Raw genomic sequence first — 27,531 nt, 5'->3', positions numbered from 1 at the left:
GTCCCTTCCAGACCTAGTAGTCTGTGAGTCTACAGGGGCTGGTCTCCTGGAAGGCCCAGTTCTGGGTGGACTAGTCTGCTCTGCTCTGGCCTGTCATAAGGATGACGAGGAGGCCTGATCAGGAAAGTATGGTGAGAAAAAGCCTGGTGATGAGTAAGTTGGGGACTGGGGGTAGGAGTGGAAGGGGAGGAGGTGTATAGGGCTATCAAAACAGAGTATCACAAACTGGGTGGCTTTAAACAAGAGAAATTTAATGTCTCACAGTTCTGGAGACAAGAAGTCCAAAATGAAGGTATCAGCAGTGTTGGTTTCTTCTGAGAATGCTCAAGGAGAATTTGTCTCATGCCTCTCCTAGCTTTGGATAGCCTCAGGTAGTCCTTGGTTTATAAATGTATCACTTCAATCCTCTGTCATCACATGGAGTCCTCTTCATCTGTTTCCACATCACCATCTTCTTATAGGGACACTAGTCATATCAGAGTAGGGCCCACCCTGCTCCCGTAGGACCTCATGTTAATTTAACTAATTAGATCTGCAATGACCCTATTTCCAAATAACGTTTCATTCTGAGATACTGGGAGCTGGGACCTCAACGTAGTTTAATTTTAGGGGGACACAATTCAATCCATAACAGGAGGCGACTTGTTTAATCTCTGAGACCTCCTTGTTTCCCATCTGTACAACTGCAGTGCTGGCATGAAAGCAGAGGCTGGTGGCTAGAGTGGACGCCACTCCCTCTGCTGGTCCTAGCTTGACTTAAATACAGCATAGCTCTGAGATTGTTTCCGTGGCTTCAAACTTCTGCCCTTTCCTGTACTCCATAGAACCACTTCTCACAACATCCACAGCACCCCCAAACCAGACACCCATATATTCTGACACCCTAGAGCCTTTAGATCCTTCCTTTTCTCTTATCAAAGTCCTTCCTGAGATCTTTTATTCACACCCAGACTCAGAATAACTTGGGGAGTGTGTGCGAGGGTTTTGTTTTTTTTGCTTTGCTCCTTTGGGACCCTCACAAAGACCTAGACAGCTCCCAAGGCTTCTGGCCTATTTCACTCAGTGTTGCACAGATGGTTACCTTAAGTGAATTCCCTAGATTGGGGGTGTGGGGGGGAGACAGATTAAAAACCACAAAACTGGGCCTGCCTGGTGGCTCAGGCGGTTGGAGCTCCATGTTCCTAATGCCAAAGGCTGCCGGTTCGATTCCCACATGGGCCAGTGGGCTCTCAACCACAAGGTTGCTGGTTCAACTCCCGTAAGGGATGGTGGGCTGCACCCCCTGCAATGGCAACTAACAATGGCAACTGGACCTGGAGCTGAGCTGCATCCTCCACAACTAAGATTAAAAGGACAACAACTTGTCTTGGAAAAAGTCCTGGAAGTACACAATGTTCCCCAATGAAAGTCCTGTTCCCCTTCCCCAATAAAATATTTAAAAAAAAAAAATTATAGAAAAAAAAAGCCACAAAAACTAGGAACTTCTGCCAGCAATACCTTCCATAGAATCATTAACACAGAGGGAGAATGTGGTAAAATGGGGAAACACCAGACTGGAAGACAGGAGTCTGAAGTTCTATGACCATATGCTGTGGATGGGCTGTGTGACAATGGTGGTCAGGTCATTGTCCTTCAATTTCTCCAATAGTAAAAATAGACTATTTCAATGCTGATGGTCTCTGATTTCAGAAAAGTCAATATTCTGTGATATACTAGGTCTCTAAGGATCATTTCAATGCTGATATTCCATGATTTTATAATAATTAAACTTTTTATGCGGGTTAAAAGGGAAGAAACGAAACATCATTTCTCTGAAAGACAGCTAATACTTCTGAGGAATGATGTTTCACCTTTGAGCCTCAGTTTTCTGGTCTATAAGATATAAAATGACAATATGGACTTTATAAGGCGGCGGGGGAAGACAAGTGCTTGGAGACACGTATAACTCTGTACAGAGGCAAGCCAGGAACCTCTCTGAAGCCTCTCTAAAACAGATCCTGGGTTCCCGAGGCCCCATCCGGCTACCGGTGAGCACAAAAAAGGGCCGGGAGAGGGCGGGGCGAGAAGGTGGGCATTGTTCTCGCCCCGCCCTCGCCCCGCCCCGCTCTAGTATCGCGAGAGGGCGGGCCGCTTGGCTTTGGCGTCGGCGTCGCTCCGGCGCTGGGGCGCTAGGCCGGCTTCCCTCCGCGGATCGAGTGCCGGTGGTCAGGGCGCGCGAGTGTCCAGTCGCGCGCCGTCGGCCGGACGCCAGAGCGTCTGGGTCGTTGTTTGGTGACAACGACGCCGGTAGCGGTCTTCGCGACAGCAGGTGCGGCTGCTTTAGCTCCAAGCGGGCTCGGCGGCTGCCTGGCGAGTCCCTGCTCGCATCCAGCCTTTTCCTTCCTGGACCCGACGCCAAGCAGCGACACTGAGCCGACCGCCGGAGCGGTGGGCAATGGCGGCCTCGACGGCCTCGCACCGGCCCATCAAGGGGATCCTGAAGAACAAGAGCTCTACGACTTCCTCTATGGTGTCCTCGGCCGAACAGCCCGGCAGGAGTGTCGACGAAGAACTGAGGTGAGCATCTCGAAGGACGGCCGCTCTTCTCCCGGGTCGGCCTGGGAAGCCCCTCCTTCCCGGACCGAGCGGCCTCGCCCTCCCGGCGCCGCCGTTACCTACCCCGACCCGGGACCCCTTTGCGCGGGCTGGCGGGCAAGGCGGTTGCGTGGATTTGGCTCTGGAGCCGCTTGGGTCTCCTTCCTCTGGCCGGGCTGAGGAGTGGAGTGGTTTTAAAGAAGGCAGGAGCTATGAAGTGTTTATATATATATTTTTTAATGTATACGCATGTGTAATTTTCAAAACATACACCGTGACCTTTGAACTTTTAAAGAATCAAATTGAAATTTCAAGGCTTCACCTGTTAAGCTTTTATTGTTTCTTAACCTCTTATCTGAGGTATCTAAAATTCTTCAGTAATTATTTTCTTGGCTTGGGAACCGTTGGCTTGGGAACTCTAGTCTCAAGCTAATAAGAGACCCCTCCAATAAAGAGAAAATTTCTCCATTCTTCTAATTTTCTTTTTTCCAGTCATTCCTTTATTCGTGAACATTATCAAAAGCATCATGCCACTCTCACTCTCTCAGGTCCTGGTTTGTCATATCTCTGCCCCTAAGAGAAACCAAAATTTTCCGAGTCTTTGCTCTGTGTTTAATGGAGAACTACTTATTGCTAATTATTTTTGCATCTGCAAAAAGGGTTTAAGTGCTTTCTGGTCTTCGTTCTTGTAAAATACATCTAAGCTCAGAATAGTTCAGAAAGTAGCAACTGAAAATGATCCAGTGATAATTTAGTTGCTGTAGCATATTCGCAGGTATTTATGTAAAAAGATGTTGACCCATAGCATTGTGTGGAATAGTAAATAATTTGAAATAATCCAAGGCCCATTAATAAGACGTGAAATATTGAGTATGGTACATTTGTATAATGGAACAACATACCAGCCTTTAAAAAAGAATGAGGTGTTTATGAGAAAGGTATCTAAGGTGCAATGCTCAATGAAAAAAAGTTGCAATCCAGTATATATAGTGTAAAATACGCCACTGGGTTAGTGGTGCTAGAGGGCTTGGTATAAGATACTAAAACTATAAGGACTCTACATTTTGGAAATAAGGCTTAAGAAAAATTACTGAAATCTGTAAAGTCATAGAGCTAAAATGAGGCTGTTCAGGAAAACTTAGAATATTGGAACTAGGGCACACCTGTTTAAAGGATCATTTTAGGACTATGAAAGGAGCTACTACTTGGTAATGGTAAATTTATGGGGATTTGTGTTACCTTAAAGAAAACATAAGTAGGATCACAGCTTAGAATCATGACCTTGGGGTTAGAAAGGACCTTAGTTCGTTTAGCAATTCCCTCACTCCCACTCTTTTGGATGCTTGACTCTTACATTCTCTTAACACAATTTTCTATTTGGGATAAGCCGTTTGAAATGGGGGTCGGGGGTGGTCAATGTTTGAAGGTCACCGGATTAAGAAAACAATATCACCAGAATATATCTAGCTGTAAGAGGAAGACCAAGATAATTTGAAAACAAAACAAACCATAGAAGGCTCTTAGGCAGCTTCAAGGTATTCAGCAGAACTATGGTTCTCACTGGCATTTATGTTATTTAGCTATTCTCTAGTGTGAGCTCCTTTTTGTTCAGCTACCAAGTGGTTTATAATTTTCTTCTATTTTTCTCTGCTTCCTTCTACTTATTCCTGCTACTTATTTCAACTTTGTGGTAAAATCCTGTGGCCCCACCCTATATAGGATTGGCCTCTATATAATTGGCATTTATTTCCACATTTTTCTGCCTCGAAAGCCACTGTGCTAAACTGACTCACCAACACAGGGTTTCTCCTTATGTAGGAGCTGCTAGCAAGGCAGATTTCACCAGGGGTCCTTTGCAAGGTGGGTGATTTGGATTGACTTGTCTAGGAAGTTATAGACCTGCCTTTAAAGAGAACTAGCAAGCCCTAATTCATTGAGGTTCAGGTTCATTATGTCGTAAAGGGGATGGGCTTTTCATGATCAGTGTTATATGACTAAAGCAAAGAAACTAATTCTATTGGTAATACAGTTGACCCTTGAACAACATGGGTTTGAACTGTGTGGGGTTTTTTTCAAATACTTTAAATGTATTTTCTTCCTTATGATTTTCTTAATATTTTTTCTCTAGTTTACTGTAAGAATACAGTATATAATATATAGCACAAAATACAGGTTAATTAACTGTTTATATTATCAGTAAGGAAGGCTTCTGTTCATGGTAAGCTGTTAAGTTTTGGGGGAGTCGGCGCCCCAACATTAGCATTGTTCAAGGGGTCACCTGTACAATATACATTATTATGTATTTATGTCACAGCTCATGCAAACAATATTAGCAACTTTATGAGAGCCTCTTTGAACAGAAACAATAAAAGTATAGTTGAACATGCATGGAACAAACTTTGTAAGGTTTTATTTAAATACAACCAATATTTCTCCTTTCATATAAAAGGAATGAAAAATAGTTCTTTCAGTTACAATGCACTTAAAATTCAGAAACTAATAAGTGTAATGTAATGGTCTAACTTTAAATGTTGGAACAGAGTATAAGGCAAAAGAATTTCATATTAATATAAAAACAACCAGGAATCTAAGTCAGTTCTGGTTATTCTCCATAGTTGTGTTCTATAAAGTCACCACAAACACTGAATTAGTGAATACTGAATCATTGTTCCTAGCAGAAATACTGTGTTAGGTTCCTGCAAGCCTTTGGTTACATTTTCATTAACCAATCAATCTCTAACCTTTTTAATTAATATTTCTGTTTAAAGTCATCTGATTGTATGTACTGTTGATTCATTAACATTGAACACATGGCCAGCAGCACTGTCACTCATGTCTAACTGGAGTTTATCTAACACATATTTTCTCCAGAAGGCACATTCCAGCCTCCTTGCATTTAGGAACACCAGACAGCACTTCAGCACTACACTCGGGAGCCATTTTGACAGCAAATTCACCAACAAAGAGCACAAAAAAGCAATAACGTGATACTAAATAGACTGCAAAAAGAACACTTATTTACAGTATGAGAGCTGAAACTAGAAGGTAAAGCTTCTCCTTTAACCTCAGCTGGGAAGATGCATCAGGCAACTCAAATTTTTCCCAGCTCTGGGCATATCTTTGAGAGACTGAGAAAGTGTCTCTGAGTGTTGATTTTGGAGTTACAGATAAATTTTAGCAAGTAAGGTTATGTGTAAATTCAGAATCTGTGAATAACCATGCCATTTATTGGTGTCTTTATCATGTAAAACGCAGTTGTAGTTTCCCTTTTCTGCACATACCACTTCCAGCCAACTCAGTTGTGAGAGGATGTTATTTAACATAACATTTTATTTAACAAAAGGAGATGTTACCAAGGGACTTTTTTTAAGGACAGAAGTTGAGTTCTTATTCCAGTGGTCGCTGAATTTTTTCATTGTGCATCTTTTTAATAGGAAAAAATTCAAATAAGCTTCAAATGTGTTCATTATCTATATACATATATATGTATATATATCAGATAATATCTCAAGGCTAAATATACACTTAAAGTGAACTTTATATAATGCCATGTTTCATACAGTCTTTAGAATTTTTTTATACAGTTCTTGTCAGACCATCTTTTTTGGATGTATCTGTGCTGTTATTTTCTTATTGTTCCCTTTATACTTTGCATTTGTACTGTTCAGTGAGTGCTTTTTTTCAGGTACCATTTGTCAGGTACTATTAAAAATTGATAGAATCTGTAATCCACGTAATTAGGTATAGATAAATCTCAGTACATTGCAAAACACTTCAAATAATATAAACTCCACTGTTATCGCCTATGATTGGGGAATTTCGATTCTTTCAGGATACCTTGAATATAGCACATAATTCATGAAAGTCTAATGTAACACAGTGAGTTAGTATGTGCATTTTAAAAACGACACCATTGATTCTAAGCTGTACCATGATTTTATGTACCACCAAGAAAGAAAAATATAGTGCCAGTTACAAGAGGCCATCCATTTTAAGATACTGTTTTCAAGGGGGGTGGGGGGTGGGAGATGAGGGTAAGGGGGATCAAATATATGGTGATGGAAGGAGAAGTGTACACCTGAAATCTATGTAATTTTACTAACAATTGTCACCCCAATAAATTAAAAAAATAAATAAATAAATAAAGATACTGTTTTCAGACATACTAAAATGAGAAAAACGTGCTTTTGGAATTGTTGAAAGTATATTGAATGTTACTAAAGCTATCATATGAGAAATGTCTAGGCTAGTGATTAATCAGGAACCAGATTGCCAGGGTTCAGGTCCTATCTGCTTATTAGTTCTGTGATTTCCAGTGAGTTATTCATTATAACCTAGTTTAACTATTAAATAAGTTAGTAAATGTAAAGTTTTTAACCCAGTACCTCCCCCTCAAATGTTAATCTAGGAAATAAATATAAAAATCTAATTTTTCCCATATCTCAATGTATTGTATTACACAATATGCTTTGGAATCACTGTGTTCAATTCAAATTCTATAGTAGTCTTAGGTAATGTAGGCAAATTCTGCTTGAAAATACTGTGCTTGAATTAATTTCCTTTAATATAACTTTATATAAGCATGCTTCAACTTTGTCTTTTTCTGCCTATAAAGGGATATGGCACATAGTCAAAGGCTCACTAAGTAAAAATTTTCCAAAAGTGATGTTTTGTTTACTAATTGCTTTTGTTAAATGTGTTAAGTTTCAAAGTCTTGTACTTTATCAACCCACTTAAGTTAAATCTTCATTTAAAGAAAGAATCATTTCTTGAAAAGCACAATTGAAGTTTAACATCTTGAAGCAAAATCCTGCTTTCCACTCCAAGCATGGCTAAAACTATCAGATGAGCAAATCACAGGCAACAAAAAGTATGAGTAAGGGGCCAGATGGCTCAGTTGGTTAGAGCGTGAGTTCTTAACAAGGTTGCTGGTTTAATTCCCACATGGGATGATGGGCTGCACCCCCTGCAACTAAGATTGAAAATGGCGACTGGACTTGGAGCTGAGCTTTGCCCTCCACAACTAGATTGAAGGACAACAACGACTTGGAGCATATGGGCCCTGGAAAAGCACACTGTTCTCCAATATTCTCCAATTAAAAAAAAAAATTTAAGAAAGGAAAAAAAAGTATGAGCAGGTCTTTGAGATGGCATCATATGAGCTATCAAAGTGAAAGTGAGAAGCAGTAACTTTCAGGAGCAGATTTAGGCTGCAGGAAAACCAGTCATTCATAGTGAGGGAGGAAACTGAAACCAACTGGTGCTTTCACCCTCACAACAGATCTGCAGTATAAATGGTGGTGGCCCTGTTTTTTTAAGTGGAGATAATGACCCAAAGGTCACAGGAACAGTTCCTTATAGTGTTGGGATTAAACTCAAGTTCACTCCTTTGGGTTTTGTTACTCTACAACTAATGTTAATTCTACCAAAACTTTAGAGGTGCTAATTTTCATATCCAGTGTACTCTGCTGACAGTCTCCTTTACTTCACTACTTTCCACCTAAGAATTCTAGCATTCTTTGGAGCCTGTTGTCTTTTGTCCTTATTTAAATTCATGTTTTTGCAAGACATTGTTAAATTCTTTGGGTCTGAATAATTCTAAGAACTTCGTTTTCTCTTAGTATTGTGTTGAAATAGTGAAGATTCGAATATATAAAAAAAACTTTAATTCTGTTTATGGTGGAAAGTAAATGGCAAACAAACTGGGAAAAACTTGGGCTATATATAATGTTATATACAATGTGGTTTATATCTTATAGATAAGTTTGGGTTACATATAATGTGGGTTAAACCTTCTCTTATAAATTTATAAGGGGTTTCCAATAAATAGGCAAAGGATGTAAACATAATTCATACAAGAAAAGTAAAGTATTTTTTTCATATTATTTATTAGGTAATAAGCAAAGAAACACACAACTTTTAAATACTAATTTATACCTGTTCAGGTGGAAAACACACACACACACACACAATCCTGGGAAAGTTTTGGTAATATTTGGGGACATTACAAATAGTCCTCTTTTTAAAAAGCTATATGGCAACATGGAGTGAACTATAAAGCTCTTGATAAATTTTAACCCAGATATGCCTATCCTAGCAAATTATCCTAAAAATATCATTGAATAGGATATGCACAAATATGTTCATTTCTGCTTTATTTTAAATAGTAAAACCTTGGATTCAAGGTGAATAATATATTATTGAATATTATGTATTTATTGGAAAGGTAAGGACTAGAAAATACAAGCAGTTTATGATAAAATACATATACTGATGTGAAAGCTATCAGTATGTATTTTTATAAGTACCGTATGAATTTTTATATATACATACTATGTTTTATATATATTGATAGCTTATGTTTTTTTCATCTATTATTATACAGAGTAGAAAGAATATGCAGAAATCAAAATTGTTAATGGGTTCAGGTCCTGGGATTGTGATTTTTAAGTTCTTAATTTTAAGAAAATGGCATTTCTGCTTGTATCCTACCATTCTTTTTCTTCTAGCATTAGCTCACAAAACAGATTTACAAGGTATTTGGTTTTCTCCACTCCCCCCATTAGAGATATCTTTTAAACTCCAAAGGTCCGTCGTCTTTTTTCTGTCATAAGCAGTAATGATGATAAATTTTCATTTTTAATTTAATTTTGTTAACATCATTTAGGAAATAACTTGTTTTACTTTGAGATTAGGGAGCACCCAACAAGGTCATTGATGTGTGTTTATTTTTTAAATATTTATTGTAATGTAATACACATACAGAAAATTATATTAAATATAATTTCACAGCTTAAGAAATTATTATAAAGCAAACACCTCTGTAACCACCATCCTGGTCAAGAAAAGGAATGTTTCATTACCTCAGAAATGTCTCCTGCCCTTTCCTATCATTCTCCTTCTTCCTCCCCCCAACATAACCATTATCCTGACTTTTATGGCAAACAAACTGGGAAATCATTTTACTATACATCCTTACACATATTTGTTTCGCCTGCTTTTGAGCTTTATACAAATAGAGATATGCTAGTTTTCTTTTACAGTATCTTTAACAGGAAATCTTAATTGAGCTGTCTAGTAATATAGGTTTTATGAAACTTTGACCTCTGCATTTCTGTTTCTGACTTGGACTCTGTCTGTCATTTCAGAGACATTATCTGTCAGGAGGGAACATTTAGTTACCAGATCATGGGCCTCCCTTCTTTCATTAATTGCTTTCTTCACAAAATTAATCTACTTCTCTTAAAATTGGAATGCATTCTTTCATTATCCTTCTAATTAGAAGCTTCACAATCAATTCTGCTATCTAAATCTTTAGAAGTATATATCTTTTCATTGTGCGTTTCCTTATATAGAATATGACTGAGCAAACCTAATCATTTGCTTTCTAAATTTATAGAAATTTGTAAATAATAGAACTATTTTGCAAAATAAATTGTCTGAAACTAGATTTAGTCAAATAGAAAACTGATTGCTTTTTAGAAAAACTCATTCTGTGGCAGATCTTAAATATTTCAGAATCATTTAAATTTTGAGTCTTGCAGGGCAAAGGTAGAAGACATTCAGTACAAAAGCAATTTAGGTATCTTTTCAGAATGCCTTATCTCAAACCATTCTCTACAGTGCTAAGTGATACTTTTAGGATTTTTAACCCCAAACTTTAGATTTTAAAATCATAAAAACTCATTTGTGTGGTGGTTTTATAATTTGGTTTCATGGACATTATTTCATTTGATTTTTCTCAACAATTCTGTATCATAATTTGAAAGGCTGTAGGCCGGACAGGTGGTTCAGGTGGTTGGAGCGCCCTGCTCCTAACTCCTAGGTAGCTGTTTCATTTCCCACATGGGCCATTGAGCTGCGCCCTCTACAGCTAAGACTGTGAACAATGGCTCTCCCTGGAGCTGGGCTGCCGTGAGCAGCTGGAAGTCGGTGTGAGCTGCTGTGGGCTGCCGTGGGCTGCTGTGCAGTCGTGGGCTACCGTTTGCTGCCATGAGCACAGGGTGGCCAGCATGAGTGGCCGGCAGCCAGCGAGAGCTGCTGTGAGCTTCTGTGAGTGGCTGACTGACGACCAACTGCCTCAGCCAGGGGGTGCAAGGCTCATAATACGAGCATGGGCCTGGGAGCTGTGTCCTACACAACTAGACTGAGAAACAACAGCTTGAACTGGAGTGGGGAGGAGGGGAGGTGGAAAAAGGGGGGGGGGGGGAGACTGTTATTAAAACTCCATTTTATTATAATTTCAATGTAGAGTAAATGTAGGCCAAGAGAGGATGTTTGTTGGACTTGCCTATAGTCACAGGACTAGTGAAGTGCAACTGGAACTTGAACCTTAAACATCTACCTCCCAGTTAAGTTTCTGTTGTTTTTCTACTGTCACAAGACCCACTATTACTATGGTAGATAATCAGAAACTAGGCATCTAAAGAAATCAATATTGTAAAGCAAGGTCTATTTACCTAGTCTATTTCAATCAATTTTTTTTTAATACTAGCAACATTTAAATATGATTGGTTGAAAAGTCAGGTGAGTTCCACGCTGAATGAATAAAAAAGCAGTTCTTTAAAGAAGAACTCTTGTTTCTGTGTTTATGACCTACATATCTTAATTTTTTGACTCTTAATAAGCTTTTAAGATTTTGACTATTTCATGGTGAAGAGACATTAGGCAACTTCTGACTATTTGGGAGAGGAGGGGAGGGGACTGGGAGTTGTAGTCTCAGTCACCTGTGGAGTATATGTCTGGGCCAGACTTCGCCTCTTAATAAAACAAAGGAAGGCTTTGGAAGGAAGTTGTCTGGCAGAGAGGTCTTTGATGTCTTTTTTAATGAGTAGATAAGGATTTGTAATTAATGCATTTAATTATTGAGCACTTTAGTAGTTGTGCAAATATTTTGTTGAATGGATATTAATGTATGTTCATAAAACACTTCTAAAACATTTCTATTTCTCTTAAGTAGATTTATCCCATGTGGTCTAAGTACAGTAGTCCCCTCTTATCCGTGCTTTTGCTTTCCACAGTTTTAGTTACCCACAGTCCAAAAATACTAAATGGAAAATTCCAGAAATAAACAATTCATAAGTTTTAAATTGCACACCGTTCTGAGTAGTGTGATGAAATCTTGGTGTGAATCATCCCTTTTTCCAGTGTATCTACACTGTATACACTACCTGCCCATTAGTTACTTAGTAGCCATTTGGTTATCAGATTGACTGCCAGTATCACAGTGCTTTTGTTCAAGTAATCCTTGTATAGTGGCCTAGTGCTGTGTCACAATGTCTATGTCATTCACTTCACCTCACATCATAAGGGTGAGTACAGTAAGATATTTTGAGAGACCACATTGACATAACTTTTATCACAGTATATTATATAATTGTGGTATTTTATTGTTGTTAATCTTGTGCCTAATTTATAAATTAAAATTTATCATAGGTATGTATGTATAGGAAAAAACATAGTATGAGACATAATTCAGTGTCCTGAATTGATTCAAAACATTTACCTTTCATGGTCATTTTGACTTTGGGGAAGAACCAGAAGTCGCACGGTGCCAGATCTGGTGAATAAGGTGGATGAGGACACACCGTAATGTTTTTATTTGACAGAAATTGCCGTACCAGAAGTGATGTGGGACCGAGCCTGTCTATTGTGATAAAAAATACGGTGAATGCTGCTGCCGAGTGCCATCCAACAGAAAGGCAGGGATCTTCAATACGGGAAGAGGCACATCGAACCTTAGTAACAGTGTGTTTCATTCAACTTGTTTGGTGCAGTCGGGTGTGAGCTATGGTTGAAAGAATGTGTGTTTTAAAGTGTGCCGTAGATTATCCTCCATCATGACAATGCTCCATGTCACACACCGCTTCTGGTATGTCAATTTCTGTCAAATAAAAACATTATGGTGTGTCGTCATCCACCTTATTCACCAAATCTGGCACCATGCGACTTCTGGCTCTTCCCTAAAGTCAAAATGTTTCAGGACATGAGGCAGCCACGACAGCACAACTAAAGACACTCATGAAAGTGGACTTTGAGAACTGCTTCAAAAAGTGGCAAGAATAATGGGATGAGTATGTTCAAAGCGGGGGTGGGGTGGGGGGTATTTTGAGGGGAATTAATGGCAGTGTGTCTTTGTAATAATTTTTTTATTTTATTTAAACATTACCGTATTGTTTGATCTTCGTATGCACCTCATATATAGCGTTCAGTATTATCCAGTTTCAGGCATCCATTGGGGGTCTTGGAATGTATCCTCCACAGATAAAGGGGAACTGCTACATACTATTTCTTAGCAAACTTTTACTTTTCTAGATTTAAACAAAAACAGCTGTAATTTTACTTTTTTGTAACCTAAATATTTAGTGGTATATGAATTTAGTGAGGTTTTCTCTATAATTTTATGTTCTCATTCTCTTGATTGTTATGGATATCTCTGAAAAATTTAGGCCAAGGAACTACTGTTATGTTTTAATCAAGCTGTTAACTAATATATAGTAGATCAAAAATCCTTAACTACTGAGATCAAACAATGTGTAAATTTCAATTTCTGCTGTTACTGATTCTGTAGACCAGATGAAGACTAAGCATATCATAATGTAATAGTGTTTTGAATGCCTGGCAAAGATTCTGAATAAGGTGTTTTTTAATATGTGGGCACTAACTATTTTATAAAATATTTACTGATATTTTATTGTAATTAGTTATGGCTTTTACCCTAAGTCAGTTTCTATTCCAAGAAAGATGTAAAAATAGAAGTTAACAGTCAAATAGAATTGAAATGTGTGATTTGGACGGTTGTGAATTTTAAATGTGCACAGTTTTTCTTTTTCACTGCATTGAAGAAAAATTCTTTTTAATTTTAGTAAGAAATCCCAGAAGTGGGATGAAATGAACATCCTGGCAACATATCACCCAGCAGACAAAGACTATGGTTTAATGAAAATAGATGAACCGAGCACTCCTTACCATAGGTAATGTTTTGTAGACATCATTCCTTTTTTGACGTGTTTACATTTTTCATTTGATGTGAACTTCTGGAGAACAGCTGATTTGAATTTGTGTTTGTTTATATATTTGTTACTGAGCACTAATTAATAACCCAACTGCATATTTTTGTGTAATGATATAAGTAATATGTAACTTTAAAATAATGGGATCCATTTTGTACACTATACTTGTAGTAGTAAGTGTTTATTTGTTGCACCTCAGTGGTCGCTATCTGCTAGTGATGCACACACGTTAGTGACTTTTGCCTGCCTTAAAATAATCTGTTTATAAAAAGGAAGATGGGAATTGGGCTTGTTTGCTTCCTAAGTAGAAATCAGGGTTATACAGTCTCTTTGCAGAAAAGGATAACTTCGCAGATAGTAACTTTTTTAACCCATTCAAAGACAACTGTCATTACTAGCTTGATGTCCTTGTTTTTGAACTTACATTATATTGTAGTTCAGATAATTGCGTTGTGAATGTTGGCAGTTTTGAGTCTTCCAGAATTTTAAAATAATAGTGTGTGGCAGTGATTCATATAAAGACAAAAATAATGCACCAATAAGTATTATGAGAAGATGGAGTTGTACAAGAACCAGAAATACCCAATTCAGATCATGCCCTAACTTATATTGAAAAAATAAAAATTTCCAGAACTAAAGTATTTTGTCATTGAAGTAAGACATCATACTCTTAAATACAGAAGTTACTGTTAAAATAGAGTTAAGAAATTCTGTTTTAAATCAGTGGATGAAAACTTTGGAAGAAGATACATTGAAATAACTTGATAATAATAAAAATAAGAATAAACTTGAATATTGTGGAAAGGGTAGAAAGAAAGAATGAAATAAGGAGGTACAGATACTAACATTCCAATATTCATAAACTTGAGGGAAGAAATAGACATACAATTTATGAAAAGTTTATATCCTTGTTTTTCTCCTAATTGCAAGCATATACTTTAAAACATCTTAAAATTTTTATTATACCAGAAGCCTGCAAGCATATACTTTAAAACATCTTAAAACTTTTATTATACCAGAAGCCAAAATCAGGGCTTTCTTTCTTCCCAATAAAGGTAGTAGACATCCCTTACTTATTTTTGTTGGTTGGAGATAACTATCCTAAAACTTAAGATCAAACATGATTCAAAAAAATAGCTGTAGCCATTAGTTTTAGACTTTATATTTAAAATATAATAAATTAGAATGGTAGATGTTTGATGTTGCTTTGTTTCTCTTTTTACCTTACCTATTCTTCCTTTGAGAGTCTCTAAAAGGTACTTGGTCCCTAAGTGATTGAGGCTATATGTATGTACACATATATGTGCTATGCTTTTATCAGTTTAGTGCTCTGTTTTACCAGTTTCTTTCATGGCTTTTTTTTTTTAAAGAGTTTTATTTAACAGAGAAGATATTTTTCATAGAATCATAGAGATCATGTTATACTACCTAAGAATCTCACATTAGTATAACAAAAAGTTATTGCTTTTATATACATGTACCCACACAAACACACATAATTCGTCTGTAAATTTTATAACATAGCCTATAATTTTCTATAGAACAATTCTACAAATTGATAGATTATTTTACCCTACTCTGCTTAATTATATACAATAATGTAATTTAGTTTATTTCAACTTCCCTTGGAAAAAAACAGCATCATATAAACTATAGCACGTATTTAACTTGTCTCTTTAACCAAGAAAGGTATAAACCAGTGTCTTGAGAATTAAAGATGATTGTTTTCACAATTAAATGAAGAACACATTTTTCATTAGGAGGTAGATCGGGAAAGCTAAATAGCTTTTAAACTTCCTGGATTAGTTCAAAATCCAATTTGTTATTTTTACCTAACCTTATGTCTACGTAGATCATTTTTCTCTATCTTGAGGATGATGTACCAATACATATTCTAAAACCAGATGGGTTTTTTTGTTTTGTTTTTTCTTTTTTTTTGCATTATTGTTTCCTTCAACTGGGTGGAATAATGAAAGTATTTTTTCAGATGATTCAAGTTTTCAGTATTTATCTTCATGGTCACAGTAGTGTAATTTTTAAAAATCATTTGAAGGCTTTTCTTGATTGGTACTACACTTTTAAATATTTGCATTGAATAGAAACTAAAATTAAGTTTCAAAGATGACAACAGAGCTTTAAATATGTTTATATTTTAACTAAGGCAATAGATTTATTATGTTTACCTTGTTTTTCTGCTTGAAAAATTGTAGTTCAGGTATTAATTAATTATAATCTGCTTGTCGTCCCAGTATGGTAGGTGATGATGAAGATGCATTGAGTGATTCAGAAAGCACTGAAGCCCTAACCGCAGATATGTTAGCTAAGAAGTAAGTACTGATGACTATAAAGCATTTTCACTTACGCTCTTTTTAATTGTGCAGAGTTAAAGGCATTTTACTTTATTTGTACAAGTATAAATAAAACATGTTTTTTCATAACCTTTATAGTCTTGTTTGTAGATTAAAATCAAGGTATGCAGGTGACAGAAAGATTAAAGTATCAGAGCCTAGTATGCAGATTCTGTGTCAGTTCCTTGTGAGTTTTTTTTCTGTTTTGTTTTTTAATATCCTGCCTCCTGGGTTTTGAAAATGGAAGTGAGAAAGGCAAAAATAAATGAATTCCAAACCAAAAAACCTCTATTTCTTTGCTGTTCGTTGATTTGTCACCTTCCACTTTCCTTGTTGTTTATTGATTTCTACACCTATGCCTACTCTCTTGCTTTTTATTTCCTTACCAGGTGATAGCTAGTATATTAATGATCTTCAGATGTTTTTATGAGACTTAAAAGTTGAGGAAGTCACCTAACTAATAGAAGAATATTACAGTGTTGATTTTTTTATAAATGTTGTTTAGATTAGCTGCTGCTGAAGGCTCAGAGCCAAAGTATCGGGTTCATGAACAAGAAAGCAGTGAAGATGAGGACAGTGACCTGTCACCTGAAGAACAAGGTAGTTTATTTCCTTTTCCATTCTCAGCATTATGCTAATAAGTTTTGCTAAAATAAATCATTATTTGGAAGATTTACAAATGGTTTTCCTTTTTGGGTTAGTGGTTTGGTGGGAAGTTAGGGAGCAACATTTTAAAATTCAGATTCTACTTGTGTGAGTTTATTATATAACAGCTTTTCTCCCCCTGATTTCAAGAATTTGGGAAAAGAGTACCATTTTTTAAATAATTATTAGTGTTTCTGTCTTTGTACCTTTTTTTGGAGCCTGGTATAGAGTAGATAACGCAGTAAATATTTATTAAATTAGTGCTTTATTCTCGTTGAGTGTTTGAATAGTTCTAAAGTGGATAGAAGTCAAAGCTAATTTCCAATTTGCTTGTGCCTTTTCTGTTTTAAGACAGTGTTAAAATATAACAAGTGAACCAAGATAGTCAGACATAGTGTGAAAATTTTTATTCGGTCCCATCAAACAAAGACCAGTTGTGTCATAGGAAGGAGTAAAGATAGCCTCTCAACAAGGATGGAAGAGGCTCTTGTAGCCCTTACAGCACATAGATGGTTCAGGTGTTGCTATCTACTCATGGTTTCAGTTTTCACAAGTAACAGCGGTTACCTATGGAGGTAAGGAGAGAAGGAAGATATTTCACCTTGTTGCTTTTTATACTTTTTGAACCATGCGAATATAAAATCATCTTAGGAGTTAAAAATTGTTTGTATAGTTTATTTTCAACTATTTTTAAAAGGAAAAACCAAGCCTATAACTAGGGAAAAAATATGCAAGAAAAACACACACATCCTCACAGAAAAAGAAAAAAAGAAAGTAGTAGTGTACTTGAAGCCTTGAAATGTGGGGACTACCTATACTGTAAAGTAGTTCAGAAACTTGAGAACTAGGATTCCCAATATTTGCTAGTTAACTGTCAGAATCTTTGTCATATGTAGCTGCTAAGGTATAATTTGCTAGTCCTTCCTATTGTCTTCAGAATACAGCTTATTCAATGAAACTGTGATGGTCTGAGCCTAATTGTTGTACAAGAGAGAAATTTTACATTTAGCATAATCTCAAATTGTATTATATCTCTTCTACCATAAGTGACTTCCTGACTTATTTTACCAGAGTATACCCCCAAAAGGCCTTTGAAAAGGGATTCAAATTGAAATTGTGTTTAGAGCTTGTTTCTTCGTTTTTCTGTAAAAACATGATCTATTGAGAACAGGGAATTTGTTACTAATCTATATTGACAATTTTCATTAAGGGGTTTTTCCTCTAATTGTAATTCCATGAATTAGCCAGCAGGGGGAACCATTGACTAGTTACAATTTCACAAGGTCAGTTCCCACTAGTAGAGTTACTGATGCTTATGTATAGATGTTTATTGCTTTTAAACAAATTGCATGTCTGAAAATCCTGGTCTATTGACAAATTCTTAGAAAAAATTACCCTATAACTGATATCATAATAGTTAAGATATTGGCTATTGTCAGACAGATCTAAGTTTGAACTCCAAGTATGTCACTTGTCTAATTTGCTTAATTTCTCTGAGCCTCGGTTTCCTCATTTCTAAATTGGGAACTATAATAATATTTAGAGTCATTGGTGAGTATTAAATTAGATAAAGAATTTAAAACACTTAGCACTGATTCTTGGCATATTGTAAGTGCTGAGTAAATATTAACTGTAAATAACTTAAAATAATTGGTATATTCTCCATTATATCATTTGTAAAATAGTAAAAGAAAATGTAAAAAGGGACAATTTACTTGTCTAATCCACATGGTAAGTTGATGATTATTAGAGCTGGGCCTGAAACCTGAATGTTCTTGTACTACTTGCACTGTGTTCTACAATATAAGGATTATAAATAAAAGGAATATAAATATTCAAAGAAGATTGAGACCACTTGTATTAGCAGCTTTTTATGAAATGAATACATTGCATGTTTTTAAATGATATAGTAAATTTTGAGTATTCCAAACTATAATACTATAACAAGCAAAACCAAGTTTAATATCTCTTAGAATTAAAAAGAAGTAATTTTCTTGGACTATAAATATGATTCACAAAAGAGAAATACTGTAGTATCAACTCCTAGGAATAAGAAACTGCAAATTAAAACAGTATCATATGGTAGCTTTCTTTCCTTTCAGATCAACAAAGATTTAAAAGAATGACAATTTCTATTTTGGTGTGAATGTGGAGAAATGGGTGGCTCATACACTATTGGTAGGCATGACAAGTGGTTTGGCTTTTCTGCAGTGCAGTATGGCAATACATGAGCCAAAAACTTTTTTTTTTGAAATGACATCCTTTGATCTAGCAATTCAGTTTCCCGGGGTTTAATTCCATTGTTTTTAAAACACTTTTGACCATATCCCACTCAATATATATGTATACTTGTATATAAAATTACAAATACAAAAATTATATAAGTCTACTCACCTTTACTATATGTGGTATGTTTCAGTTTATTCTGTTTTATTTCACTTTTTAAAAATGCTGGTTGTGACTCACTAAAGAGTCATGACGCACAGTTTGAAAAATCATAGTTAATAATGAGAAAATAATAGAACAAATGAACAAAAATATATGTGTATTACATCATAAAAACATTGAAAATGAAAAGGAGAATTCAAAAATCTTTGGCCAAGAATAGGAGATTAAATTATAACTTAATATTTTGTAACCGTTTTAAAATTATATAAATCTATGTATACAGCATAGATTTTACTATGTCTTTATATATTTTATTGTCTAAACTGGATCATTTTAATATCGACAGAAAGGGTCACTATTATAGTTCCATCAGACAGTAGGCATAAGCTGAGACTTCCTGGACATGCTGGGATTTAATGGTCATCCTAACTATATAGTAAGTGAAAAGAACAACATATACAATATATTTGTTATGAACATTTTTAGGAAAAAGTCTAGAGTCAAAATATTAATGGTAATTTTTGAGTGAAGAAATTAAGAGTGATTTTAAGTTTCTATTATGAACTTGTGACACTTTGTAATAAGAAAAAGTGTTACCCTTTTTAGTAAATTGATCTCGTATTGGAGGCAATTAGAACCATTTTTTTGTTTGTTTTAATATTGTCTTGTACATCATCTGAATACTTGAAAGACATAACTGAAATTTTAATTGTGAGGATTTGGTCTTTTTCTTGGTCTCTTTTTTAAAAAATTTCACTTCTCTCTGCAATATGGTGCTGTCAAAGAGTAAAACTAATCACAAAAGTACTTTCATATGTAAAGAAGAAGGTGCCTGGCCATCTTGATATTTTCAAAAAATGCTTATGGGATGCTGAAATGGATGTTGGTCTCAGAACTTTTTTGAAAAGTGATTGGTGAGTAGTGAGGTGAACTGTAAATGCCTGTTTTAAAACGCAAGTTTAAGTATAGATAATGATAAAAATTTAGTGGGAATTTGAGGACACTGAAAAAGTACTTTCAATAGCCTTCTTCTGAGAAATTTCTATTTCTCTATGCCTTTTTGGCATTAAAATGTTTTTAGGAATACCATAATAAAACTATGGTGAATGAATTTTAATGTTCTTGTTTGACAAAATAAACAGGTGACAATTTTATGTCAACCACTCTTTTTTTGTTTTTTAATTTACTGGTCTCAGAAATTTCAAAATCTTATAATTATTCCTTCATAAATAGTTGATCTTTAAAATGCTATTAATAAAATATGAACAGCTGTGTTGATTTGCTGCCAGTTTAATGTTTCCATGGAGAAGACTATAAATGAAAGAATAGTTTAGAATCACTCCAGTATTCCTTATAACAGGTTTTTCTTAAAATTACTTTGGCAATGAGGTTATGTTTTTAGCTAGCAATGTTTTAAATCATAGCAATTTCTTAATGAATCATAAGACTTTTTTAAAGGAATTTTTCCTTAATTATAAAAGTAGAAAACTTGGGGCGGACGGTGGCTCAGTTGGTTAGAGTGCGTGCTCTCAACCACAAGGTTACTGGTTCGACTCCCACAAGGGATCGTGGGCTGCGCCCCCTGCAACTAAGATTGAACAATGGTGACCGGACTTGGAGCTGAGCTGCGCCCTCCACAACCAAGATTGAAAGCACAACGACTTGACTTGGAGCTGATGGGTCCTAGGAAAAACACACTGTTCCCCAGTAAAAGTCCTGGAAATACACACTGTTCCCCGATTAAAAAAAAAAAAAAATAGAAAACTTGAAAATATTAAAATTATCCCAAAGTTCCTTGACCAGAATTAACCACTGTTAATTGTTGAGTCTTATTTTCTCAGTGTGCGTATGCATGCACATACATACAGGCTTTGTACATCAGATTTGTATATAATACTCTTCAATTTGTACTCTGACTTTCTGTATATGTGTGTATGTTACAGCTTGCTTTTCCCCCCATTCAACTCTTTCTGGAGATTTTTTTCTTCACAAATATAACTAATGGCTTTAGTCCTGTAATCCAGTTAAGATATACTTGAACCATCTAAAGCAGAGGTTAACAAACTTTTTCTGTGAAGGACCAGACCGTAAATATTTTAGGTTTTTTTTTTTTTTTTTTTTTTTTTTTTTTTTTTATTAAATTTATTGAGGTGACAGTTGTTAGTAAAATTACATAGATTTCAGGTGTACAATTCTGTATTACATCATCTATAAATCCCGTTGTGTGTTCATCACCCAGAGTCAGTTCTCCTTCCATCACCATATATTCGATCCAATATTTTAGGTTTTGTGGGCTGTGTGGTCTCTGTTACAACTGCTCCGCTCTGCCATTGAGCACAAAAGCGACCTTAAGCATTACAAGAACAAATGAGCATGACTGTGTTCCAATAATACTTTACTTACCAACAGACACAGGCTGTAGTGTGCTAGTCCTTGAGCTAAAGACTTTCTAAACCTATTTTTTGTATCTTATAGAAAAAAAGCGACAGTTTGAAATGAAACGGAAGCTTCACTACAATGAAGGACTGAATATTAAATTAGCAAGGCAATTAATTTCAAAAGACCTAAATGATGATGAGGAAGATGAAGAAATGTCAGAGACTGCAGCTGGAGAACGCATGAATACAGAAGAATCAAATCAAGGTTAGATGATTCAGAAATATCATTGAGAATCTTGTGATCCTTTGTGCCTAAATAATATATTTTGCTTTAAATTTTTGAAGAACCTCAGAATATTTTGTTGTGATTCACTTATGCCAGAAGTTTCTTAAATTTCAACCCCTGTGGCCAGTTTCAAAATAAGGTTTTTATGCCCAGAGTTGATTTAAAACCACACGTTATATGGCTGTGTTTTTGGTTTACTTGCCTTTAAGCAGTGATGTTTGTCTTTATGTTAAGCTGTATTTTGTTTTTAATGTTTTAAATCCTGTTTTATCTGTCATAATCTAAATTAAAGTTGAAACTTTTTAAAAGAAACCTGTTTTTAATATGGAAGATCTCTTTTAACACCCTTTCGGGTACAAAGTTAATCATATCTCTCCAGTGTTGATTCTTTTCACCGTTGGATTGATAAGTTATTTCGCTGATTTTTGGTTTTGTTTTGTTTTTTTAAGTCTCAGATAACTTACCCCTGCAGCCCACCAACTGTTGATCAGTCATAGAAAATAGATTTCATTTATTTTTAATAAACTATTATTTTGGTATTCAGTGAAGGTGAATTTTCTATACCTCTAATGCAGATTTTGTGCCCATTTACCTACTCTTTGTACTTGCAAACTGATACTTTTCAGTGGAGAGGTAACTTGCTTTATTTGTTGTGCCTTAGATGGCTAAGTTTTAGGGAAATAAATAATTGTTATATTATTATTTTGGTGAGCCTGTATGAAATATGAGTGATTTCATGATAGAAACTGATGGCTACTGTGTCTCATTATGTCAGGATTACAGTATGTTTTGTTATTCCATATTAGCCTTTCATACAGTTTGTTTTTATAATACATCATTTCATTTCCATTTCATTCACTATAGTCTATTTAGCTTACATTTAACTTAAACTTTATTTTGAGTAATTATTGTTATAGGTCTCCTTCTTTTGCTTTTAAAATTACCTATTTTTAGTTTACCTATCTCCTAATTCGTGTGTTTCCCATTTACCTACATCTTGGTGATTTATTTTGATGTATTCAAAGTGAATGTTTCTTTGGTTGTAAGCTTTAATCAGTTTCTACTCCGACTTTCAACGTCAATTCTTAGTGACTCTGGACGAGCACTGGGAATGACCCTCATGTGCCGCTGAAAATTTGTAGCAGCACCACTGTGCCAGAGGTTAAAGGGAGTTCTTTTTTAAGCCACAGCTTTTGAAAAATAACTCTGGCTTTTTGATATCTCTACTTGTAAGACATGAGATTTCACACATTTAGTACATAAACATATTTTTTTTGTTTAAAGATAATGCTCAGTGCCTGATTTTTCTTCAGTGGAGATGAAGTACTCCTTACATAGGAGTATATTCTACTTAGCTTCATAAAGTCCACAAGGCTAGAAAGACTACATAATAAGGCATAAGGAAGAAAGTTCCTTATTTATCCTCTACCCTTTTTAGTTCCTTACAAAATCTTACCAGCTGTGGTAAGTTCTGTGGAACCCATTACTTTTTCAGGATTGTCATTTTCTTCCTTCACCCCCGACCCCTGTCTATTCCCATTTGTTTTATTACTGTTTTTGTAAAAAGAAAAGTGGCATGTCTGGACTCTGAAGAAATATTTTATAATTTTGATGTCATAAATACAAATCTTTTTATACCTTTGGATATTTGAATTATAATAAAGTCAGCTATCCAGCTTTGATTTATTCACAGAAATGTTCAGCGTGAAACCTATTTGTCCTATCACCAAGTAGACTTTCCTGTTCTGCTCTTTAGAATATTTAGGGAGTATGCACATTCTTCGTGTCAGACTAATCTGCCTACATGAAGAATACCTTATTGTTTTTTAGATCTTTATATTTGTTTATCATCCATGGCAGTGGAAGAGAACTTTAGCTCAGGTAGTTCCAAGGTTTATAATATACGGCAAAAAATTATGTTAACTTTCTTTTATCTTTGCAGGATCTACTACAAGTGACCAACTGCAAAATAAATCACAGAGTTCATAGAAGAGATTTTCAACACTGAATTGTCACATACAAACCCTGTTACTATACTATACTGCTTCTTGTTCTCTACAATTCATGACATAAGTACCAAAATGCATACCAGTTATTATATGTTGTCAAGAATTAAATAACTTTAGACTAATTAGACTGAAAATGCCTAATTGATACATATATTCTTGTGCCTAGTACTTCACTACAAATACAGCATACCATCAGTCCAAAACTGCATTACTTTTGTAAGAACACTGGTTAATTTGTGTAAGATATATAGCTTTTTATGCTTTAGAGGTTAAACAATATCTTGGGGATGGGAAAGGGATCTAATTTATTTTCTTCACTTCTAGATGTGATAGCTCTTACAAATTTTTGTTTTTAATCAACATCCAATTGGAACAACAGATTATTAGTCTGGTAAATATTCAGTCTGAAAAGTATTTTAACACACGTCTTCAACTTGGTTTGTCTGTTTAGTTGAAAAGGATTATAAGAGTTACTATTGCTATTTTCTGGCCTACTACCTTTAAAATTCTTTTTGAGTTTCGTTATGTTTACAAGGAAAGGATTGAACTTTTTCTCACCAGAACTAGCTTTTTTCACAAATTATCAGGTTAAACTTGCACTAATGTTTGCTTTTTTTTTTTTTTTTGTACACTTGATGGGCAGACTTCAGATCAGTTTTTTAAATAAATATAATTCTAATATAGTCTCAGCATTCCCTTTATATACCTATCTTAACCACCTGCCTTTATTTCTTACTCTTTTCCACATATGCACATAATCCTTTACCTTTATTAAAGGATCATAAAGATTATCATGACATTAGGAACTCTTCCTTCTCTCACATATTCTTTCATTTGCTGCAACAGTGAAAATCTTATTTTGACTGTCAATGCCTATTTTTTCTTCTAATACATGGAGAAAATAAATTGAATAGCAGCAGTACTATAGAGAGAAAATACAATTCAACTTCAGAATTTCTACTCTCTGATTTATAGCTTGCTAATTAAATTGCTATTACTAGTTTATTGTTTGACTTAATTAGACTTTAGGAAACAACAGGTTTTTTTGCATGATGAGAGAATTGTGTGTAACCAGTGATATGATGATAGTTCCTGAATGTACAAACAGAAGTAATCCTGAACACTTTCTAATTTAAAAACTTTAATCCCTGCTTTAAGGGAATATGATAATGTATACTATGACAAATGTACTTTATTCTTCTAACACAGTAAGATTGAGATTTTTTTTTCCTGAAAGGCAGTGCAGTTCCTGTGTACCTTGGTTTAGTGATAGCTTCATTTCTAGTCAATTATTTGTATCTTAATTTTTTTTTTAGTACCCAAAGAATCCATTATATGAACAGACTTTTTAAATCATTTCTATCTATTGTATATATGAAATGGCTTTTATTGGACAGCTTATCTTCTCCTTACTAGCTTATGGAAATATCAGTATGTCAAAATAAATAAAAAGTGGGAGAATTCTTTGCTGTTAGAAGAAGGTTTTTACTATTTTGAATGTCTTTTTAAAATGGGATCCAATCAAAGCATTTCTGAACTGCAGGTATAGTATTCTAATTAAAACATGTTAGCTAGTAATATCACAAAACAGTGTTTATCTCTGCTTCTTGAATTTAGAATGTTGAGGTATTCTTACCTGTTTAAACCCGCTTGGGGGGGTTTTGTATTCATATATGTATCCATATGTTCATGCACACAGACCTCTGTTTTTGGTTTTCTCATTTTGAGTTCTTAGAAAGTATCCACATACTCTTTATTTGTAGAAATAGCTGCTGTACAGTGAAGAAAACCGATTCAACTGATTGGTTGGTGTTTTCACAACTGATTGTTTTGGTGTTTTCTACAAACTATTTCTTGAAACTTCAATCACAGGCCTGGCAAACTCATTTCTCGTTTCAGGAAGTGTTGATAGTTATCTCAGGGGAGTAAGACATGGAAAATAGCATGCTCAGTGGGATTTTAGGTAGTCGAATATAACTGAGTAAAACTTTTCATCAAGTCATGAATTCCTAAGCGACATGGTATTGGATGATAAGAAATGAACCTTTATGATTCAAGTTGGATTTTCTGTCAATGTTCAGTTCTAGCCTAGCCATGGTAGATTTTACGTTCAACTTTTTAATTGATATCACTTCCTCCGCTTAACTCTTTTGGTGTCATCTTTCTATTCATGTGTTTTCAGTCTGAAAATCAGCAGTGAAGTTCTTTAAAATCTGAGACATATAATTGTATAAATAGATTGTTAAAATAAGAATAGCTTTAAATTGAAAATTAAAGCAAAGTGCCGTTTTTCCCTAGACTTTTATTTTGTTTACATTTTTCCCTTTAGATAGGTACACTAAACATTGTAATAAATATAGTAATAACGACAATTGCCTGTCTATGGATGTTACTTTCTTGTTACCTAGCTTTTTCAGGATCATGTTCCATTGGCCATGTGTTCTAGATACCAGGAGACCATCTTGGACGACATTGTGTAGTTTGTTTAGCTGTGAAAGAGATGATAACGAGATACAATTTATTGGGAACCTTTTATTTACTCTTGTCCAGCATTTTGCTAGATCTCTAATATATAATCTTGAAGCCAGCCGTGTAAAGCAGTTATCAGTGCTTTATAAATGAGGAAAATGGTCTTGGCCAAGTTATTTGGTCTCAATGTCTCATCCATGCTTAATTATAGGGTTCAATTCCAGATCTATTTTAGATAGAGAAGATTCTCTCACTTTAGAAGTTGCACCTTACAAATAAACTTTATTTGGATTATTGATACACATCTTATGCTTTAGGAGTAACATTTTTTTATGTGTTTGAGTTTTGTTTTTTAATATGAAAATTCAGAAATTATTTTGTTTTGAGGGTTATATGCCATTTAGAAAAATCTCAAAAAACACAAATACTCAGTGGCTGGAGATGCCTAAATGCATATGATTTGGTTGCATTCTGCAAGTTTGCAGATGACCAAACCATCATTTCCCAATGTATTGCATGGAGCCCTCAGTCCCACAGTATGTCCCATGAAAAGTATTCCATGAGCAAATAAGCTTTGCACATGCGATATGTTCATTCCCCTACCCCCTTAGAGATTTGTAATAATGCACATCATCGTATTAAAGGCCTGAGACATCTTGCATAAAGAACCTGTTGAAAATTTGGTTTAACCTAGCATTTTTAAACATACTTGACCATAATCACTTCACCTCCCTTTTTCCTCAAGCAGCATCCCAAATAGGAGTAAGAGAGTATACTAGGGTCTCCAATATCACATGTAAGTTGAACTTCCTCCTAAAAGAGGAAGAGCATAGTTTACCATTGAAAGAGGGAAAAAGATACGGTAGCAATAACTGCACAGTATTTATGGATTGCATATAATTTGCCAAGCGTAAGACCTTAATTTTTCGGTAACTTATTGAAGAAACTAAAATACATATCCAGGACAGATGAGGATGCGATTGATGTGGTTGGTATACGCTGGTGTGGTTCAGTTTTGATATGACTACAGGCATACTTGGTACTACTGCACTTCGCAGATACTACGTGTTTTACAAATTAAAGACAAGACCCACCACCAGTACTGGGAAACGAAAAAATTTCTGTGACTCGATTTATTGCAGTGATCTGCAACTAAAGCCACAACATCTGAGGTGTGCCTGTATTGCTCAAAGACTTGCTGCTTTAAGCAATTTTCTAAACGCCTTGTCTTCCCCGTCAGCTCTTGCATAACTGGCTGACGAGCACATCTGCTACTCATTGGAAAAATAGAAGAGCAGATAGCAAATCTCCCTGGTCTGCGGATCACACCCCCAAGCCTTGCTTAGCTATCCCAGCAAAGTGTTTTGGGGGCCGAGGGTTTGGATCCTACACTTTAAATTTGGCTTTGACTCATCTAATTTT

At 35.2% G+C, this 27,531-nt stretch overlaps 1 protein-coding gene across 1 annotated transcript; it reads left to right on the top strand.

The window, feature by feature from the left end:
* Positions 1–2,108: 2,108 nt before the first annotated feature.
* Positions 2,109–26,012, top strand: PPP1R2 (protein phosphatase 1 regulatory inhibitor subunit 2). Its single transcript, XM_019723459.3, has 6 exons — positions 2,109–2,556; positions 13,440–13,547; positions 15,836–15,913; positions 16,440–16,534; positions 21,443–21,610; positions 23,574–26,012. Exons 1-6 carry the CDS (start codon positions 2,435–2,437, stop codon positions 23,618–23,620), a joined length of 618 nt encoding a protein of 205 aa, XP_019579018.1. The 5' UTR covers positions 2,109–2,434; the 3' UTR covers positions 23,621–26,012.
* Positions 26,013–27,531: the final 1,519 nt, after the last annotated feature.

The sequence above is a fragment of the Rhinolophus sinicus genome, chromosome 17 (assembly GCF_057876585.1).
Source record: "Rhinolophus sinicus isolate RSI-liver-muscle chromosome 17, RSI-T2T, whole genome shotgun sequence".
Classification (NCBI taxonomy): Eukaryota; Metazoa; Chordata; class Mammalia; order Chiroptera; family Rhinolophidae; genus Rhinolophus; species Rhinolophus sinicus.
The sequence above is the reverse complement of the archived record's forward strand: the minus strand, read 5'-3'. Positions and strand labels throughout refer to the sequence as shown.